Source organism: Oncorhynchus mykiss, chromosome 6, assembly GCF_057628025.1.
Source record: "Oncorhynchus mykiss isolate SJ-2025 chromosome 6, ASM5762802v1, whole genome shotgun sequence".
Classification (NCBI taxonomy): Eukaryota; Metazoa; Chordata; class Actinopteri; order Salmoniformes; family Salmonidae; genus Oncorhynchus; species Oncorhynchus mykiss.
The window spans coordinates 38,266,317-38,289,520 of NC_143027.1; the positions used below are offsets into that span (position 1 = coordinate 38,266,317).

Consider the following 23,204-nt stretch of genomic DNA (forward strand, 5'->3'; position numbering starts at 1 on the left):
GAACCATACAGCGAAATGCTTACTTATAAGCTCTTCCTCAACAATGCGGAGTTCAATATCAGAGGTACCAAATAGAAATAGGATCTTTAAAAAAAACATGGAAACAACACTAGAGCAGATAAAAATAAAAGCACATGAGAAATAAAACACACAAAAATGTAAGCTATATACTGTACAAGGCCAATGTGCAGGGATATGGTGTAAGTTGAGGTAATATACCCATACATGTAGGCAGGGGTAAAAAGTGACTAGGCAGCCGGATAAGTAATAATAAATAGAAGCAGCATCGAGGCGCTATAGGAGGAGCTATAGGAGGACGGGCTCAATGTAATGGCTGGAATGGAATTCATGGAACGGAGTCAAACATCTGGTTTCCATATGTTTGATGTGTTTGATACCATTCCATTTATTCCATTCCAGCCATTATAATGAGCCCTTCCTCCTATAATGAGCCCACACCAGCATCCTCTAAGGTGTGTGTAAGTGTGTGTTTGTGTGTGCGCTGTGTGTGTGCGCACGTGTGTGTGTGAGAGAGAGTGACAGTGTGTGTGGATAGAGACCTGAGAGTGTGCATTAAGTCAGTGCAGATTGAGTAAATGCAGCTAGACGATGGATGGGGGGTGAGCAGCCATTGGTTAGCTATTCAGCAGTCTAATGTCTTGGAGATAGAAGCTGTCTCTGAGCTTGTTGGTCTGAGACCTGATGCTCCTGTACCTTTTTCCAGATGGTAGTGGAGACAACAGTACATTGCTGGGTTGGCTGAAGTCTTTGGCAATTTTCCGGGTCTTCCTCATACACTGCCTGATATAAATGTCCTGGATGGCAGGGAGCTTAGCCCTAGTGATGTACTGGGCCGTCCGCACCACCCTCTGTAGGGCCTTGCAGTCGAGGGAGCCTACTAACGTCGTGTAGTCAGCAAACTTGATGATGGTGTTGGAGTCGCGCGTGGCCATGTAGTAGTGTGTGAACAGGGAGTACAGAAAGGGACTAAGCACATCCCCTTGGGGGGCCTGCGTGTTGAGGATCAGTGCGTGGTGGAGGTGTTGTTGCTTATCCTCACCACCTGGGGTTGGCCCATCAGGAAGTCCAGGATCCTGTTGCAGAGCGAGGTGTTCAGCCCCAGGATCCCAACAAAGATGGTTTATCATGAAGATGCCTAGAAACTGCTTCTCCAGTAGAAATCCATGATCACACTTGTAGGCGATGTCCTGGCGATGTTAGCTAGCTAAGCTCATGCGCAGAAACACGATTGTGTGGAACTGTCGTGTCACACTGTTGTCAAAGATTAATGTTGTAGGTTACACTGGCAAGTATAAGAATACTTGCCACGGCATATTATTGAACTACACAGTGGATTGTTTCACATGGGGGAGATGTGAGAAGCTAAAAGGTTAGCTTGCTTGCTGTTTTTAGCCAGCTAGCCAGCAAGCTGCTAGCGGAGTAGCCTACAGCCAACTGGCAGGCACAAAATGAGGTAAACTAAAAACAAATCTAAACTTTCATTACATCCCACTGGCCACAAACTGCTTGAATCAACGTTGTTTCAACATATTTTGTCAACATATTGTCATGTGGAAAATATATTGGATTTGAAAAAAGTAATCAAAGTGGTTTTGAGGGTAAAATTTCAATCAAAGGATTATGTCATCATGGTAACCACATTTCAACATAGACAAACTTTGTACAAAATATGTTTAATTTGTACCTTTAAAGCTGCAATATATAACTTTTTAGAAGCGTTAAATCTGTTCTATGTGCGCTATTTCTATGCTCCTCGTTCTTAGTTTTTTTGTTGTTACGTCTTATACTTCCTGTTTTGTAAACCAGCTTCAAACAGCTGAAAATACAATATTTTTGGTTATGGAAAATATATTTCACAGTGGTTAAAATGGTACAATGATTATCTACACTATACTTCCTTGTTTTGTCACATAAACTACTAGAATTGTAGCAACCAGGAAATGGCGGAGCAATTTCAGCATAGTGCATCTTTAAAACAACGTCAGATCTTCAATGTTATATCAACAATTAGAAAAAAAAGCAGTCTGGGCAGCATCTCCTACTGGAGCATTGATCTATCTACAGCTACCCTTTGGTCTCCCATCCAGGGTTTACACCAAGCCCAGCTTAGCGATGATCTTTGTCAGTAACTATTACCAATGTGCTATCGTGAAATTGATTGTTAACCTTTCTAGCGCAGGCGTTTCGCTAGTGGAACCCCTCAACAACATTCCACTGAAAAGGCAGCGTGCGAAATTCAAAAATATTTTTTTGAAATATATAACTTTTACACATTAACAAGTCCAATACAAAAAAGGCTTTACAGTGAAAGCACAACATATGTGTCAGAGCCAAGTCACAAAAACACACAGCCATTTTTCCAGCCAAAGATAGGAGTCACAAAAAGCAGAATATAGATAAAATGAATCACTAACCTTTGATGATCTTTGATGATCTTCATCAGATGACACTCATAGGACATCATGTTACTCAATGTTTTGTTCGATAATGTGCATATTTATTTCCAAAAATCTCAGTTTACATTGGCGCGTTACAGTAATGTTTTGATTCCAAAACATCCGGTGATTTTGCAAATAGCCACATCAAATCCCAGAAATACTCATAATAAACATTGATAAAAGATACAAGTGTTATTCACAGAATTAAAGATAGACTTCTCCTTAATGCAACCGCTGTGTCAGATTTCACAAAAACTACGGAAAAATCATAATCTGAGTACGGAGCTCAGAGCCCAATCCAGCGAAAGAAATATCTGCAATGTTGGAGTCAACAGAAGTTAGAAATAACATAATAAATATTCACTTACCTTTGATGATCATCATCTGAATGCACTCCCAGGAATCCCAGTTCGACAATAAATGACTGATTTGTTCCATAAAGTCCATCATTTATGTCCAAATAGCCACTCGTGTTAAACCCAGTGATCCATCTTCAGGAGGCACAAGCACTACGTCCAGACAAAAACTAGAAAAGTTCCATTACAGGTCGTAGAAACATCTCTAACGATGTATGGAATCAATCTTTAGGATGTTTTTAACATAAAACTTCAATAATGTTCCAACCGGAGAATTCCATTGTCTGTAGAAAAGCACTGGAACGAGAGCTAACTCTGTCGGGACCGTGCGTCACGAGCCTGAGACACTCTGCCAGACCACTGACTCATTCAGCTCCCATTCCCCCCTCCTTTATAGCAGAAGCCTGAAACAAGTTTATAAAGATGGTTGACATCTAGTGGAAGCCTTAGGAAGTGCAACTTGACCCCATAGACACTGTGTATTTGGTAGGCCAAGCTTTGAAAAACTACAAACCTCAGATTTCCCACTGCCTGGTTGGGTTTTTCTCAGGTTTTTGCCTGCCATATGAGTTCTGTTAACCTCTCTGATCTCCCCATCCCGGATCCGGTATCGTGAATACAGACTCAAGCTCATTACCATAACGCAACGTTAACTATTCATGAAAATCGCAAATGAAATGAAATAAATATGCTATCTCTCAAGCTTAGCCTTTTGTAAACAACTCTATCATCTCAGATTTTCAAAATATGCTTCTCAACCATAGGAAAACAATCATTTGTGTAAAAGTAGCTAGCTAGCGTAGCATTTAGCGTTAGCATTAGCGTTAGCATCCAGCACGCAACATTTCAACAAAAACATAAAATCCTTAAAATAAAATAATTTACCTTTGAAGAACTTCGGATGTTTTCAATGAGGAGACTCTCAGTTAGATAGCAAATGCTCAGTTTTTTCCAAAAAGATTCTTTCACATTTGGCTACAAAAAACCCCAGAAAATTCAGTCCTCAAAACGCGAACTTTTTTCCAAATTAACTCCATAATATCGACTGAAAACATGGCAAACGTGGTTTAGAATCAATCCTCAAGGTGTTTTTCACATATCTCTTCGATGATATATCGTTCGTGGAAGCATGGTTTCTCCTCTCAATCAAATGGAAAATACTTGCAGCTGGCTTTGCGCACCAATTTCGACGCAGGACACCAGGCGGACACTTGGAAAATGTAGTCTCTTATGGTCAATCTTCCAATGATATGCCTACAAATGCGTCACAATGCTGCCGACATCTTGGGGAAATGGCAGAAGGTCTAAGCTTATTCCTGTCGCATTCACAGCCATATAAGGAGACATTAGAAAACAGAGCTTCAGAAATTCTGCTCATTTCCTGTTTGACGTTTCATCTTGGTTTCGCCTGTAGAATGAGTTCTGGGGCACTTACAGACAATATCTTTGCAGATTCTGAAACTTCAGAGTGTTTTCTTTCAAGAACTGTCAAGAATATGCATAGTCGAGCATCTTTTCGTGACAAAATATCGTGCTTAAAACGGGAACGTTTTTTATCCAAAAATGAAATAGCGCCCCTAGAGATCCAACAGGTTAAACTCACAGACATCATTCAAACAGTTTTAGAAACTTCAGAGTGTTTTCTATCCAATACTACTAATGATATGCATATATCTGGGACTGAGTAGGAGGCAGTTTACTCTGGGCACACATTTCATCCAAAGTGAAAATGCTGCCCCCTATCCCAAACAGGTTTAAAAACAAAATAGATTCACTATCTAAGTTACTCCAAATGGTAGGTTTAACAGAGTAAATTAAATGTGACCATCCTTTATCAATAATGTGTTATCAATTATGCTATTTAGGCCTATATATCAAATATGGAAAATAAGTATTTGGTCACCTACAAACAAGCAAGATTTCTGGCTCTCACGGACCTGTAACTTCTTCTTTAACTTCTTCGATATAGGGGGCGCTCTTTTAATTTTTGGATGAAAAACGTTCCCGTTTTAAACAAGATATTTTGTCACGAAAAGATGCTCGACTATGCATATAATTGACAGCTTTAGAGAGAAAACACTCTGACGTTTCCAAAACTGCAAAGATATTGTCTGTGAGTGCCACAGAACTGATGTTACAGAAAAAACCCAGATAAAAATACAATCAGGAAGTGCCGCATTTTTTGAAACCGCCTCATGGCAATGACTCCTTATATGGCTGTGGAGGAGCTAGGAGTCAGCTTACCTTTTCCACGTTTTCCCCAAGGTGTCTGCAGCATTGTGACGTATTTGTAGGCATATCATTGGAAGATTGACCATAAGAGACTACATTTACCAGGTGGTCGCTTGGTGTCCTCCGTCGCAATTATTGCGTAATCTCCAGCTGCAGTACTTCTTCTGATGAGAAGCCAGCTGCCACCACTGATAGATTATCGAATAGATATGTGAAAAACACCTTGAGGATTGATTCTAAACAACGTTTGCCATGTTTCTGTCGATATTATGGAGCTAATTTGGAAAAAAGTTTGGCGTTGTAAGTGACTGCATTTTCATTTTTTTTTCTTAGCCAAACGGGATGAACAAAACGGAGCTATTTCTCTTACACAAATAATATTTTTGGAAAAAATGAACATTTGCTATCTAACTGAGAGTCTTGTCATTGAAAACATCCGAAGTTCTTCAAAGGTAAATTATTTTATTTGAATGCTTTTCTTGTTTTTGTGAAAATGTTGCCTGCTGAATGCTAGGCTTAATGCTATGCTAGGCTATCAATACTCTTACACAAATGCTAGTGTAGCTTTGGTTAAAGAATATTTTGAAAATCTGAGATGACAGTGTTGTTAACAAAAGGCTAAGCTTGTGTTTCAATATATGTATTTCATTTCATTTGCGATTTTCATGAATAGGAAACGTTGCGTTATGGTAATGAGCTTGAGGATATGATTACGCTCCCGGATACGGGATTGCTCAACGCTAGAGGTTAAGAGGCTCCTCTGTCCTCCACTTGTTACCTGTATTAATGGAACCTGTTTGAATTTGTTATCAGTATAAAAGACACCTGTCCACAACCTCAAACAGTCACACTCCAAACTCCACTATGGCCAAGACCAAAGAGCTGTCAAAGGACACCAGAAACAAAATTGTAGACCTGCACCAGGCTGGGAAGACTGAATCTGCAATAGGTAAGCAGCTTGGTTTGAAGAAATCAACTGTGGGAGCAATTATTAGGAAATGGAAGACATACAAGACCACTGATAATCTCCCTCGATCTGGGGCTCCACGCAAGTTCTCACCCCGTGGGGTTAAATGATCACAAGTGAATAACCTGCAGAGAGTTGGGACCAAAGTAACAAAGCCTACCATCAGTAACACACTACGCCGCCAGGGACTCAAATCCTGCAGTGCCAGACGTGTCCCCCTGCTTAAGCCAGTACATGTCCAGGCCCGTCTGAAGTTTGCTAGAGAGCATTTGGATGATCCAGAAGAAGATTGGGAGAATGTCATATGGTCAGATGAAACCAAAATATAACTTTTTGGTAAACACTAAACTCATCGTGTTTGGAGGACAAAGAATGCTGATTTGCATCCAAAGAACACCATACCTACTGTGAAGCATGGGGGTGGAAACATCATGCTTTGGGGCTGTTTTTCTGCAAAGGGACCAGGACGACTGATCCATGTAAATGAAAGAATGAATGGGGCCATGTATCGTGAGATTTTGAGTGAAAACCTCCTTCCATCAGCAAGGGCATTGAAGATGGCGTGGTGGCTGGGTATTTCAGCATGACAATGATCCCAAACATACTGCCCGGGCAACGAAGGAGTGGCTTCGTAAGAAGCATTTAAAAGGTCCTGGAGTGGCCTAGCCTGTCTCCAGATCTCAACCCCATAGAAAATCTTTGGAGGGAGTTGAAAGTCCGTGTTGCCCAGCAACAGCCCCAAAACATCACTTCTCTAGAGGAGATCTGCATGGAGGAATGGGCCAAAATACCAGCAACAGTGTGTGAAAACCTTGTGAAGACTTACAGAAAACGTTTGACCTCTGTCATTGCCAACAAAGGGTATATAACAAGTATTGAGATAAACTTTTGTTATTGACCAAAAACGTATTTTCCACCATAATTTGTAAATAAATTCATAAAAAATCCTACAATGTGATTTTCTGGATTTGTTTTCTCATTTTGTCTGTCATAGTTGAAGTGTACCTATGATGAAAATTACAGGCCTCTCTCATCTCTTTAAGTGGGAGAACTTGCACAATTGATGGCTGACTAAAAACTTTTTTGCCCCACTGTACCTCCATCCTGACGTCTGCCAAAGGCCCTTCTGCTAACTTAATAGCCCCAGTCTACTAACTGCTAGCTTGCTAGCACCAGTCTGCTAACTGTTAGCTTGCTTGACCCGAATCTGCTAATTGCTAGCTTGCTTGCCCCGGTCTGCTAACTGCTTGCTTGCTAACCTGGTCTGCTAGCTTGCTGGCCCCGGTCTGCTAACTGCTAGCTTGTTAACCCCGGCCTACTAACTGCTAGCTTGTTAGCACCGGCTTGCTAACTGTCGGAATGCCATGTCCTCAACCAGCCCAACCACTCACTGGACAAATATGTTCACTTGACTACGCATGCCTCTCTCTAATATCAATATGCCTCATCCATTACTGTCCTGGTTAGTGATTACTGTCTTATTTCACTGTAGAGCCTCTAGCCCTGCTCAATATGCCTTAATTAACCATGTTGTTCCACCTCCTACATATGCGATGACATTACCTGGTTTAAACATCTCTAGAGACTATATCTCTCTCATTACTCAATGCCTAGGTTTACCTCCAATGTACTCACATCCTACCCTACCTTTGTCTGTACACTATGCCTTGAATCTATGCTATCATTACCAGAAACCTGCTCCTTTTACTCTCTGTTCCGAACGTGCTAGAGGGCCAGTTCGTATAGCCTTTAGCCGTACCCTTATCCTACTTCTCCTCTGTTCCTCTGGTGATGTAGAGGTTAATCCAGGTCCTGCAATGCCTAGCTTCACTCCCCCTCCCCAGGTGCTCTCATTTGTTGACTTCTGTAACCGTAAAAGCCTTGGTTTCATGCATGTTAACATTAGCAGCCTACTCCCTAAGTTTGTTTTACTCACACTCACACTCTCACTCTCACACTCTGCTAACCCGGATGTCTTAGCCGTGTCTGAATCCTGGCTTAGGAAAACCACCAAAAACCCTGAAATCTCTATCCCTAACTATAACATTTTCTGCCAAGACAGAACTGCCAAAGGGGGCGGTATTGCAATCTACTGCAAAGATAGCCCGCAGAGTTCTGTCTTACAATACAGGTCTGTACCCAAACAATTCGAGCTTCTACTTCTAAAAATTCACCATTCCAGAAACAAGTCTCTCATTGTCTGGACCCCTACAAATCAGCCAGGCAAGACCCTATCTTTCTAAAATTATCTGCCGAAATTGTTGCAACCCCTCTTTCCTATCGTCTGAGATTCCCAACGATTGGAAAGCTGCTGCGGTCATCCCCCTCTTCAAAGGGAGTGACACTCTAGACCCAAACTGCTACAGACCTATTATATCTATCCTACCCTGTGTTTCTAAAGTCTTCAAAAGCCCTGTTAACAAACAGATTACCGACCATTTCGAATCCCACCTTACCTTCTCTGCTATGAAATCTGGTTTCAGAGCTGGTCATGGGTGCACCTCAGCCACGCTCAAGGTCCTAAACAACATCATAACTGCCATCGATAAGAGACATTACTGTGCAGCCGTATTCATCGACCTGGCCAAGGCTTTCGACTCTGTCAATCACAACATTCTTATTGGCAGACTCGACAGCCTTGGTTTCTCAAATGATTGCCTCGCCTGGTTGACCAACTACTTCTCTGATAGAGTTCAGTGTGTCAAATCGGAGGGCCTGTTGTCCGTATCTCTGGCACTATATGGGGGTGCCACAGGGTTCAATTCTCAGGATGACTCTCTTCTCTGTATACATCAATGATGTCGCTCTTGCTGCTGGTGATTCTCTGATCCACCTCTACGCAAACGACACCATTCTGTATACTTCTGGCCCCTCTTTGGACACTGTGTTAACTAACCTCCAGACAAGCTTCAATGCCATACAACTCTCCTTCCGTGGCCTCCAACTGCTCTTAAATGCAAGTAAAACTAAATGCATGCTATTCAATCGATGACTACTCTGGACGGCTCTGACTTAGAATATGTGGACAACTACAAATACCTAGGAGTCTGGTTAGACTGTAAACTCTCCTTCCAGACTCACATTAAGCATCTCCAATCCAAAATTAAATCTAGAATCGGGTTCCTATATCGCAACAAAGCATCCTTCACTCATGCTGCCAAACATACCCTTGTAAAACTGACCATCCTACCGATCCTCGACTTCGGCCATGTCATCTTTAAAATAGCCTCCAACAAATTGGATGCAGTCTATCACAGTGCCATCCGTTTTGTCACCAAAGCCCCATACACTACCCACCACTGCGACCTGTACGCTCTCGTTGGTTGGCCCTCGCTTCATACTCGTCCCCAAACCCACTGGCTACAGGTTATGTACAAGTCTCTGCTCGGTAAAGCCCCACCTTATCTCAGCTCACTGGTCACCATAGAGGCACCCACTCGTAGCACGCGCTCCAGCAGGTGTATCTCACTGGTCACCCCCAAAGCCAATTCCTCCTTTGGTCGCCTTTCCTTCCAGTTTTCTGCTGCCAATGACTGGAACTAACTGCAAAAATCACTGAAGCTGGAGACTCATATCTCCCTCATTAGCTTCAAGCACCAGCTGTCAGAGCAGCTCACAGATCACTGCACCTGTACATAGCCCATCTGTAAAGAGCCCATCTATCTACCTCATCCCCATACTGTATTTATTTATTTATCTGGCTCCTTTGCACCCCAGTATCTCTACTTGCACATTCATCATCTGCTCATCTACCATTCCAGTGTTTAATTGCTATATTGTAATTACTTCACCACCATGGCCTATTTATTGACTTAACTCCCTTATCTTACCTCATTTGCACTCACGGTATACAGTGGGGAGAACAAGTACTTGATACACTGCCGATTTTGCAGGTTTTCCTATTTACAAAGCATGTAGAGGTCTGAAAGCATAGTGATAATACAATGGAAATGGCTGTCTTTTTGAGTGGGTGAATATATGTTGTAATCTCATTGATTAACATCTCAACCAAATATTACTCAATTGTCCACCTTGAAATGACGTGATTTGCCCAGTGGGATGTAGCTATTATTCAAATGTGCAGTTGGTTTAAGATAACAGTGGTGATGATGTTTTCAACGTGATTTTTCTTTGTTTTTATCATCTGCTATCGCCCACAAGTGAATCTTGCTATTTTTGAGAGTCTAGGATTCCGCGCACCAGCGAGGTACACTACATATACAAAGGTATGTGGACACCCCTTCAAATGAGTGGATTTGGATATTTCAGCCACACCCGTTGCTGATAGGTGTATAAAATTAAGCACACTGCCATGCAATCTCAATAGACAAACATTGGCAGTAGAATTCTCAGAAGATAGCAGCAAAGGGGGGACTTACTCCATTTTAAGGTTAATGCCCATGATTTTGGAATGAGATGGTTGACGAGCAGGTGTCCATATACTTTGTGGTCATGTACTAGTGTATCATGTTACAAAAAGGTTCGCGTTGCTCCAAAATATTCGATTCCACCCAAGCGCACGCACACGTGCTAAATAACGGAGTGAAGTGAGTGGAGAGCTTAAGAGTCAAGGTTTCTATGTTGTGTACCAATAATTAATCTTGACTAACATGAGGTATGGGTCTGTTACTGCTTTGTTGCACTGGGCCTAGGAGAGTAACTGGGAGAGTAAGTGTAAATTATACATTGACCGCCCCAGCCTTAATACATACATGTCTGAAGATGAATAAAGGCCCGTGCTTGATCAAAACAAGGTCTCTCAAGTTGACATAATAAGCATTTTGCAAGAAAAACATACAGTATGTACAGTAGCGTCCTGTCCAGGGGATGTACTTGTACATAAGGCGGCCTCACGCTACAGAAACAGGAGATGGGCCATTCTGGCTCGGACAAGGCATACTTACTTATATGTACAGTTGTCCTGCTCCATAACACTCCAATTTAATGGACCCTGCTGCTGCCACGCCCCAACCATAGAGACGAATACAGTATTCATCTCTACACTCCCATCCCTTTAGCCAAGGACAGGAAGAAACAGAGGGAGCTCATTGTGGCCTTAAGTCCCAAAGGGGACAAAGAGGATTCAGTTAAGGAAAATCCCGGCTCTCACTCACTTGTAGACTCTGGCGTTGTACTTCCTCTCTCCGGGGAAACCGAACATGCCACAGATGACTCTGCTGTTGTGCTTGGTCCACTCCACATCACAGATTTGCTTCCACTTCCCTCCGTCCTTCACCTCCACGTAGCCCTCCGTCACTGGGATGCGCTTGCGATATGACGACAGAATGGCCCGGATACGCACGTCCTCCACCTGAATGTTTAAACTCTGTGAACAAAAACGTGCATATTTGAGTATATGAGTGTCAGCTAATACAATATATCTGCTATGGCTTTCAGTGATTGAATGAGCAAGGTATTGAGCATATCAGATGCGTTAATAGGTGGTAGGGTTCATTTCACATTCATAGACGAAGATGCATCTGTATTGTAAAAATGTAAGTCATTATAAATTATAGGTCTCTTCCCCTGTGGTCCTCTATGGCCCTCTCTTACTCTATGGTCTTTTCCTTATCATCTTCAAAATAACCACTCCACATGTGAGTACATTTGGCCGTTTTCCCTTGTTACATAATCGTATACCGAAGGCATCGACCCCCCCTCGGCACTCTAATTGCATTCCCTCGTAAAGCCTCTACAGTATACCCAAACCTTTTTACAATCCCATCACCTAATTAATGACAGCTCAGACCCAGCTGTAACTGCAACTGCTTGGCAACAAGGAAATCAAAGGAGTGACCATGGCAACTCATACAACACTTTCTATCACATTTTAAAGGGTGTCACTGGAAAGATGCTGGTAGGTGACGAAAGCCCAGTCTGGGGTCAAAACGTTGGCCTATTAAACACTTCCGTAGCATTTTACCAGTGTGCAGATTCATTTTTTGTTCTAAATAGAGAAAAACACCCACAAAGCATTATGATTGGTTGTAAAATCAATGGCAACTCTCCACCAAAGATCTTCCATTTACTGTAATATTACAAGAAATAAGATTTGAATATTGTTCCACTTATTGAACCATCTGTGGTGAGAGTGACATGCTGACTTGCCTGAGGTGTTTCTCTCTTCTCCTGAAAGCATTTCCAGATCAATACTGTATCATTTCAAAGGCAGCATATATCTGTCTACATGTCTGTCTGTGTCAAAAAGTAACTTGGAGACCTTCCTCTGTGATGCCTGTTGGGGGTTTGAATAAACAGCCTCTCTTCCAAAACCCCAACCCACATTCCTGCGCTATGTGACTGTGTAGGCCATGGGCAACAGAGGAGAGAAGTACTGTCTGATGGATATTTGTCTTTTCTTAGCGGATAGGCTGAGAAAGGTCTGGCTGAGACACAAATCAAACCCAGGTCCTGTCCTCTCAGACCTAAAGCCACTGGCTTGTGTCTCAAATGGAACCCTATTCCCAATGTAGTGTACTACTTTTGACCAGGGCCCATAGGGCCAGTTACATCTCCATGGAAAGGTTTTCCTGAAATGTCATTGACATCATTCCACAGAAATGTTCAGATGCCACCGAACCACAGAGAAACTGAAAAAGCTCAGTCTACTCTTTCCTCAACTGTTTTTTCCCAAAGACGACCACATTAACTCCAACAGTCCCACCATAGTGCTGGTGTGTTTAGGACATCTAACCCCTTTAAAACATTGTGTGTTTAAGCTTCAGACTTCTGGGTTGTATCATTGGATTTGTCTATTTTCAATTTCATCTGCAACCATTGATACAGTACCAACCATTAGTCTGTGTTATTAATGGGGGCTGAGCTAAAGCAATGTTTGTGAGACAAGGGTGGATCCTGAGGGGGCCCGGGGCCAGGACTTTTTTACAAAAACCTCTGTAGAATGTTTTGAGCTACAAACTATTTTACTATCTATGAAACTCTAAGACTCTCATGAACACACAGGTAATATGTTTTGCTCTATGATGCTCACAAGGGTCACAATGATTGCTAAACGGTAAGGGGTTCTTCTACATAGAAGATCATAGGAAATCCCAGGACAGTTTCGAGTTTCATGTTTTATTAGTTGTATGTACAGGATACACATGGTATACACCGTCCAACGAAATGGTTACTTACAGGTTCTTTCTCAACAATTCTACAACAATAAGAAATAAGAAAACATAATAATAGGAGCATAAAGTAAATGGCTCAGTAGAATAGAATAAATATTTAAGCATAGAGTGCATTTGGAAAGTATTCTGACCCCTTGACTTTTTCCACATTTTGTTATGTTACAGCCTTATTCTAAAATAGATTACATATAATTTTTCCATCATCAATCATCAATCTACAGACGATACCCCATGTTAATACATGTTTGCAAATGTATTAAACATAAAAAACTGAAATATCACATTTCCATAAGTATTTAGACCCTTTACTCAGTACTTTGTTGAAGCCCGTTTGGCAGAGATTACAGCCTGGAGTCTTCTTGGGTATGACGCTACAAGCTTGGCACAACTGTACTTGGAGAGTTTCTCCCATTCTTCTCTGCAGATCCTCTCAAGCTCTGTCAGGTTGGATGGGGAGCGTGGTTGGATGGGGAGTGTTGCTGCACAGCAACGAGAGCCCTCACCTCAACCCCATCAAACACCTTTGGGATGAATTGGAATGCCTATTGCGAGCCAGGCCTAATCGCTTAACATCAGTACCCGACCTCACTAATGCTAGTGGCTGAATGGAAGCAAGTCCCTGCAGAAATGTTCCAACATCTAGTGGACAGCCTTCCCAGAAGAGTGGAAGCTGTTATAGCAGCAAAGGGGGACCAACTCCATATTAATACCCATGATTTTGGAATGAGATGTTCGACGAGCAGGTGTCCACAAACTTTCATCCGTAGGCTAGGTTGTAGCAGCCTCATGATGGGTATAGTGGAAATTTGAGTATCTAAACCTATCAATGTTAATATAAAAGCCATGCTCATAAAAAAAATGTCCTCCCTAATCTTAAACAGCACCCGACCGCCACTGTAGTGTCTATAATACTGTAATAAGCTCACATCGTTGCTGTCACAAAGTTGTCACTGACTATGTGGAGATTAATTTCCCACTGAGCAAACTATTTCTGTACTTACATCATTCATATAAATTAATTTGATCAGGTTCTTGCTCTGGAGGACCTTATTTTTTCATTCACATTCGTCAATAAAACGAATGAATATAACTCTTTATGTCAAATTGTTTCACATTCTACTTGTAGCCATGGTTGTCCTGAAAAGAACATGGTAAAACACTTCATTGTACGGTTAAATATAAGGGCTGGACATGCATATAAAAGAAAGTCAGATAAATGAAAAGTCAATATTTGCTGGGATATCTGCAGTGATAGGATTAACCAGTGAGTGGAGCGAAGAGATGCAGCATGCTGAGGATGTAAAACTATCTGGGGGTTCCAACCCTGTGACATGACAACATGATAATTGAGGAAACTGTGGTGATCGCAACCTTGTCTGTTTTAGATTATCCCTGGTTAAAAGCAACCAAGGTTGCCTCCCAAATGGCCCGCTATTTCCCCATGTAGTGCAGTTGCTTTTAACCAGGGCCCATAGTGACCTTCAAGCAGGATTCTCGCAGATAACAGACTTATCACCTCCTCCAGAACTTTACATTAATAGTGAACAGGTATAGTACTTAACAATAATAACATGACCTGACTCCAAAACATATTACAGAGATGAATACACAGACAGAAGATACAACTGCTCTGACAGGCATGATATAATAAAAATACAATTTCCTCCCAACAGACTTATACTGGCCAAGACAAACACTATCCCTGGCTAAGAACTCTAACATACAGGATTTACCTGTACGGATGAAGCAGTCTCTCAAGCTGTACTTAAACCTAATAGTCTTACATAGAAGCCAGTCATCAAAATATTATTCTGAATACCCCTCCTCTTTAATTTGTTTTGCTGTGAAAGAAAGGAGTGAACTTGTTTCAGTAACTGAAACTCACATGGCAACCCAACCTCCACCTTCCCTCCTTGCTATTGGGTACCCAACCCCTTTAATGATTGACTTCCTGTTTAGAGTTCAAGACTGCACTTCTGTGCCTCATTCAAATGTCTAGAAAATAAATGCCTGTTGATTGCAGCGGTGGTGTGGTAGAAAAGCACAGCAGAAAAACAGCAGCCGGTGAGATACTTCTAACATATGTGGCCTGTTTCTATGTTTCCAGAAATTGGCAGTGGGGGGGGGGGTGCAGCAGATGGAAAAGCCATTAGTGGGATACGTCTTTGTGAGGAGGTAGAGAGAGGACCAAAGGAGAGGAAGCAAGTGGCCCCTCTCTCTGGCTGTCTCATTGTTGCTATCATCCAGAATCAATTAGTTAATATATGATGTCTATATACAGTGGCTTGTGAAAGTCTTTACCACCCTTCACATTTGTCCTATGTTGTTGCCTTACAACCTGGAATTAAAATATATTTTTTTGGTGGGGGGGGGGGGGTTGTATCATTTACACAATATGCCTACCACTTTGAAGATGCAAAATATGTTTTATTGGGAAACAAACAAGAAATAAGACAACAAAAAAAACAGAAAACTTGAGCGTGCATAACTATTCACCCCCCAAAGCCAATACTTTGTAGAGACCCCTTTTGCAGCAATCTCAGCTGCCAGTCTCTTGGGATATGTCTCTATAAGCTTGGCACATCTTGCCATGGGTATTTTTACCCATTCTTCAAGGCAAAACTGCTCCAGCTCTTTCAAGTTGGATGGGTTCCGCTGGTGTACAACAATCTTTAAGTCATACCACAGATCCTCAATTGGATTGAGGTCTGGGCTTTGACTAGGCCATTACAAGACATTTAAATGTTTTCCCTTTAAACCACTTGTGTTGCTTTAGCAGTATGCTTAGGGTCATTGTCCTGCTGGAAGGTGAACCTCTGTCCCAGTCTCAAATCTCTGGAGGACTGAAACAGGGTTCCCTCAAGCATTTCCCTGCATGTAGCCATCTACCATTCATTCAATTCTGACCAGTTTCCCAGGCCCTGCCGATGAAAAACACCTCTCATCTCGGGGTGATGAGAGGTGTTGGTTTTGCACCAGACATAGCGTTTTTCTTGATTGCCAAAAAGCTACATTTTAGTCTCATCTGACCAGAGTACCTTCTTCCATATGTTTGGGGAGTCTCCCACATGCCTTTTGGTGAACACCAAATGTATTTGTTTATTTTTTTCTTTAAGCAATGGCTTTTTTTCTGGCCACTCTTCCGTAAATTTCAGCTCTGTGCAGTGTACAACTTAGTGGTCCTATGGACAGATACTCCAATCTCCGCTGTGGAGCTTTGCAGCTCCTTCAGGGTTATCTTTGGTCTCTTTGTTGCCTCTCTGATAAATGCCCTCCTTGCCTGGTCTGTGAGTTTTGGTGGGTGGGCCTCTCTTGGCAAGTTTGTTGTGGTGCCATATTCTTTACATTTTATAATAATGGATTTAATGGTGCTCTGTGGGATGTTCAAAGTTTTTGATAATTTTTTATAACCCAACCCTGATCTGTACTTCTCCACAACTTTGTCCCTGACCTGTTTGGAGAGCTCATTGGTCTTCATGGTGCCGCTTGCTTGGTGCCCCTTGCTTAGTGGTGTTGCAGACTCTGGGGCCTTTCAGAACAGGTATGTATACTGAGATCATGTGACAGATCATGTGACACTTAGATTGCACACAGGTGGACTTTTTTAAACTAATTATGTGACTTCTGAAGGTAATTGGTTGCACCAGATCTTATTTAGGGGCTTCATAGCAAAGGGGGTGAATACAATTGCACACACCAATTTTCCATTTTTAAGATATTTTTTTTTTAAGTTATTTTTTAAATTTCACTTCACCAATTTGGACTATTTTGTGTATGTCCATTACATGAAATCCCCCCCAAAACATTTAAATTACAGGTTGTAATGCTACAAAATAGAAAAAATGCCAAGGGGAATAAATATTTTTCAAGGCACTGTAGCAACATAATGGCAATTTATTATAATGTAAATGAGAAAGGAATATCTCATCAACTTTTAGTTTGTCAATCAAATATCATCTTTCAGGAAAGCTCATTGAGCTGTGATTCTCTTTTGCTCCTGACTGCTCCATGAAATCAATGTAGTGCATTTGTAACTACCATTGGTAGTTGAAGAGAATATGTCATTCAACTAAACAAGTTCAATGAGGTCCTTTGGAATGAGACCAGACTGAGTGTGTCATTCTAACCCTCCGGGCTTGGATTTGAACAGAATGTAACTGCCATGAATTGAGTCTTTCAACTTATTTTCTGGTGTCAGAATGATTTAGAGCTATCTTACGCATTGACCACAGGACAGAAGAATCAGCCAACCCACTCTCCACACACTGGTTGAATCAACGTTGTTTCCACGTCACTTCAATTAAATTACATTGAACTAACGTGGAATAGACATTGCATTGACATCTGTGCCCAGTGAGAAGCTCCAACCGGAGAGCAAAAATATCCCCACAAGGGCTAACACTGACAATTGTACTATTTGTGAGGGTTTATTATGTAGGCTACAATAGTCCATTCCCAGAATCATACACTAGAAAGTGAGCTTGGGGCATTCGTTCTAAAATGTCACATCCACAATGATGTTTGTTGCCCTTGAGAAATGAACTGAAATATGCATTTCAAATGCAACTGAAACCAATAAGACATGCCAATGAAACACGAGGGAAAACGAATGCAAACATTCAGATTCAAGTGTCACTTGCACTCTCAGTACTAAGGCGCAATACTCTTTATGGCAAGGATGTCCGTTTGGAGCAATTAGACAATGGTGTGACTTAGTGTGTAATCTTCAATTATCCTACTTCTCATCATCTCAGGCCAGACTGTAACCTCAAGCCTCCACCAAAACACAGTGCTAATGCCAGCAAAAACAATGGCAATGGAGCCTGCAGCACATGGTTCCAATAGAGACCCCGAACTCCATTGACTTCTTACAGAATTCACCAAATATCCTTGTGAAACGGGGTTACATAGACATTCCAAGTGAGAGAACAAATCATTTCTCTAGAACATCACAACAGTATTGAGCTAAAGTGACTTCCTGGGATCAAGTTTTCCCCTCCCTGGGCTTACTGCATCTGTTTCAAGATCACATGTGATGTGCTGACCAGACAAGCGCTGTTGGGTGCTGATTATTCTGTGAGCCACAACACAAATGGATGATTTGTTCTTTCCAGAAACAGTGTTTATGATGTGGCAGTGCAGGCAATTTACCTCACGTCTCTGTTTCACTTGTTCATGCTCCTTAGAAAACATTAAAAGAGCCTTTGTTGACAAAGTGGAAACAGATGTTCCACAAAACTTACAAATCCTGAAAAAATACAGTTTGACTTATTTGGCGAAAGACATAAGGCAATTATTATTTGTAGTTGAATCTGAGATAAATCATAGATAAACTACTTAAATTGGAAGAAAATGTCCTTATCTATTACTGTGTGGCATTTATAAATTAGACACAGAAGTTCATGGTTTGTGCCACACTGGCACAAACTCACACATTGACTGTAAAAACGAATCTTGATTTCCACAGCTATGAGTTGTAAGAGACTAAGGGCTACATTTTAGACTGAGTATTTCAGAGGATAAACTAAACATCCTATTCAGTTGAATTGTATTGTGGGAATGCAGTGCACTGGGGTGTAGACTTTTCATTGTTGTTACGTGGCCAGAGAGCTACCCATCAGTTATGTGAGAAGTTAATTCAGTTGTTCAAATTCAAATGTCAAATGACTTTTTCAACCCCACATTAGTCAAGTTCATGGTGCCATTCCTATTAGGCTTGACATTACACTTTACAGAACCCTACTATGATGACAAGGCCAGAGGTTTACAGAGGAAAAAGTGGATGGTTTGACCTTAAGCCTGAGGGGAAAAACTGAGGTAAGGAAGATGGAAACTATTGCTTTGGGAGAAACAGAGACTTTGTCTGTCTGTCTGTCTGTCTGTCTGTCTGTCTGTCTGTCTGTCTGTCTGTCTGTGAGTGACTGTCACTCACAGACAGACAGACAGACAGACAGACAGACAGACAGACAGACAGACAGACAGACAGACAGAGACAAGGGGAGAGAAATAATATAGCATTCAATCCCAATTAACATTAGGACAGATTTGACCTGTCTGCCACAGTAGCCCTGCCTCCACCTAGCCTCCCAGCTTCCCAGCCCCAGCTCGTGTCACAGCATGGTAGGAGATTCCTCCAAACCAAAGGAGCAAAAACAAATGGAAGTAAATACATTGAAGTAGAACAAGGTTGTTTCAAGGCGTGTTACCACATACATCATCTAACTACAACAAAAATACTCCTTTATGAACCACCATCACACCTTACTTTACTATATATTACTTCCTTCAATAAACCTCAATCAACCACCTCTCCGGGGGATGTTTCAACAGCTGACGTTCAATTGAGCCCAATTGAGCCCACAAAAAAACAACCAATAATAAACTTCTTTCAGGCTGTATTCCTTCTAGCTTCTAGTAGCCCACAGTACCCTGTTTGTTCCATGTCGGATGCAGAGTGCAGGCAATGAATGCATCTCAAATGTTTCCTAAATTGCTACTGCAACAGAACACATTGGTGTGTACATAAAGTCTGCATTGATAAATGCAGCTCAGTGGTAAGCCAGCTAGGAAATGTACAGAGCCAAGAATGACCTTTCATAAACATAGAGGAATGTTCAATGTTAAATCTGGTTGGAGCAGAATGTAATTGCATGTGCTTGATCACAGGTCAGACATCCCCACAAACACAAACTTCACCTCTAAATCGTCTACAGTAAAAGCTGAACGGCAGTGAGAGGATACATTCCGAAGGATTATGGAGTAGGACACGAGTTTTTGGGCACTAATCTTTATATACTGTCCCCAAAGTATATAGCTGTGACTATAGCTGAAAAAAATGGTGTATGATAAATGGAAAATAAACAGAAAATGAATTCCTATTTAATAAATCTTAACGGAAAGCAAACAGTGACTTCTCAGAGGAGCACTGGATCAAATCAAATGTTATTTGTCACATGCTTCTTTGTCTTGCAGAGAGGTTGTTGAGGGAGAGGTTGTTGTCCTGGCAGTCTCAGTCATCAGGCCTACCACCATCGTGTCATCAGCAAACGTAATGATGGTGTTGGAGTCGTGCGCGGCCACGTAGTCGTGGGTGAACAGGGAGTACAAAAAGGGACTAATCACGCACCTGAAGGGCCCCCGTGTTGAGGGTCAGCGTGGCAGGTGTGTTGTTGCCTACTCTCACCATCTGGGATCGGACCCATCAGGAAGCCCAGGATTCAGTTGCAGAGGGAGGTGTCCAGTCCCAGGGTCCTGAATCTAGTGATGAGCTTGGTGGGCACTATGGTGTTGAACGCTAAGCTGTGGTCAAAGAACAGCATTCTTACATAGGTGCTCCTCTTGTCCAGGTGGGAGAGGGCAATGTGGAGTGCAATAAAGATTGCATTATCTGTGGATCTGTTGCGGCGGTATGCGAATTGGAGTGGGTCCAGGGTGTCTGGGTGTTGATGTGAGCCATGAACAGCCTTTAAACGCATTTCATGGCTACAGATGTGAGTGCTACGGGGCAAAACTAATTTAGACAGGTTACCTTAGCTTTCTTGGGCACAGTGACTATGGTGGTCTGCTTGGAAAATGTAGCTATTACAGACTAAGTCAGGGAGAGGTGTAAAATGTCAGTGAAGGCACTTTCCTGCTGGTCAACGCATGCTCTGAGTACGTGTCCTGGTAATCCATCTAGCCCTGTGGCCTTGTGAATGTTAACCTGTTTAAAGGCATTACTCACATTTATTATTTTTTTTCCACCTTTCACAATTTCTCATTTACAACTGCGACCTGGCCAAGATGAAGCATAGCAAGGTGAACAGACAGCAACACAGAGTTACACATGGAGTAAACGATAAACAAGTCAATAACACAGTAGAATAAAAAAAAAAAAAATTAAATTAAAGAGTCTATATACATTGTGTGCAAAAGGCATAAGGAGGTAGGCGAATAATTACAATTTAGCAGATTAACACTGGAGTGATAAATTATCAGATGGTCATGTGCAGGTGTGCAAAAGTGCAGAAAGGTAAATAAATAAAAACAGTATGGGGATGAGGTAGGTAAATTGGGTGGGCTATTTACTGATGGAGATATGTACAGCTGCAGCGATCGGTTAGCTGCTCAGACAGCAGATGTTTAAAGTTGGTAAGGGAGATAAAAGTCTCCAACTTCAACGATTTTTGCAATTCGTTCCAGTCACAGGCAGCAGAGAACTGGAACAAAAGGCGGCCAAATGAGGTGTTGGCTTTAGGGATGATCAGTGAGATACACCTGCTGGAGCGCGTGCTACGGGTGGGTGTTACCATCGTGACCAGTGAACTGAGATAAGGCGGAGCTTTACCTAGCATGGACTTGTAGATGACCTGGAGCCAGTGGGTCTGGCGACAAATATGTAGCGAGGGCCAGCCGACTAGAGCATACAGGTCGCAGTGGTGGGTGGTATAAGGTGCTTTAGTAACAAAGCGGATGGCACCGTGATAAACTGCATCCAGTTTGCTGAGTAGAGTGTTGGAAGCCATTTTGTAGATGACATCGCCGAAGTCGATGATCGGTAGGATAGTCAGTTTTACTAGGGTAAGTTTGGCGGCGTGAGTGAAGGAGGCTTTGTTGCGAAATAGAAAGCCGATTCTAGATTTGATTTTGGATTGGAGATGTTTGATATGAGTCTGGAAGGAGAGTTTACAGTCTAGCCAGACACCTAGGTACTTATAGATGTCCATATATTCTAGGTCGGAACCATCCAGGGTGGTGATGCTAGTCGGGCGTGCGGGTGCCGGCAGCGAACGGTTGAAAAGCAGGCATTTGGTTTTACTAGCGTTTAAGAGCAGTTGGAGGCCACGGAAGGAGTGTTGTATGGCATTGAAGCTCGTTTGGAGGTTAGATAGCACAGTGTCTAAGGAAGGGCCAGAAGTATACAAAATGGTGTCGTCTACGTAGAGGTGGATCAGGGAATCGCCCGCAGCAAGAGCAACATCATTGATATACACAGAGAAAAGAGTCAGCCCGAGATTTGAACCATGTGGCACCCCAATAGAGACTGCCAGAGGACTGGACAATCAGCTATGAAGAGCGAGATCACACAGTCGTCTGAAACAGCTGTTGCTCTCATGCATGGTTCAGTGATAATTGTCTCGAAGCGAGCCTAGAAGGCATTTAGCTTGTCTAGTTGGCTCGCATCACTGGGCAGTTTGCGGCTGGGATTCATTGGACCATTTCTGTATTGACCGCGTAACTGGTACTTCCTTTTTGAGTTTAGCTTGTAAGCAGGTATCAAGAGGATAGAGTTATGGTCCGATTTGACAAAAGGAGGGCTAGGGAGAGCCTCGTATGCGTTTCTGTGTGTGGAGTAAAGATGAGAGTTTTGTCGCCTGTAGTTGAACAGGTGACATGCTGGTAAAAATGAGGTAAAACGGATTTCAGTTTCACTGCATTAAAATCACGAGAAGCACCACCTCTGGGTGTGCATTTTATTCTTTGCTTAAGGCCCTATACAGCTGGTTGAGTGCAGTCTGTGGTGGTAAACCAGCATTTGCAGTGGTAAATAGACAGATACAATTTTGGGGGGATTAAAACTCTATCGGTAAATAGTATGGTCTGCAGCTTATTACATTTCAAGAAGATTCAATACTTACATTTCAAGTCGGAAGTTTACCTACACTTAGGTTGGAGTCATTAAAACTTGTTTTTCAACCACTACACAAATGTATTGTTAACAAACTATAGTTTTGGTAAGTCAGTTAAGACATCTACTTTTTGCATGACACAAGTAATTTTTCCAACAACTGTTTACAGATAGAATATTTCACAATTCCAGTGGGTCAGAAGTTTACATAATTGTTTACCTTTACTTATTTCAGGGGCAGAACGACAGATTTGTACCTTGTCAGCTCGGGGACTCGAACTTGCAATGCTTCGGTTACTAGCCCAACGCTCTAACCACTAGGCTACCCTGCCGCCCCACATACACTAAGTTGATTGTGCCTTTAAACAGCTTGGAAAATTCCAGAAAATTATGTCATGGTTTTATAAGTTTCTGATAGGCTAATTGACATAATTTGAGTCAATTGGTACC

The 23,204-nt window shown here is 42.0% G+C and overlaps 1 protein-coding gene across 2 annotated transcripts in view; it reads right to left on the reverse strand.

Annotated features, from left to right (window-relative positions):
- Positions 1–23,204, reverse strand: part of loxl2b (lysyl oxidase-like 2b) — a 69,768-nt gene that overhangs the window by 30,598 nt on the left and 15,966 nt on the right. For both annotated transcript variants that reach the window (XM_021606388.3, XM_021606387.3), the window contains exon 4: positions 11,129–11,340. In XM_021606388.3, coding sequence (XP_021462063.1) covers positions 11,129–11,340 — 212 coding nt within the window. The remainder of the gene's footprint in view (positions 1–11,128; positions 11,341–23,204) is intronic.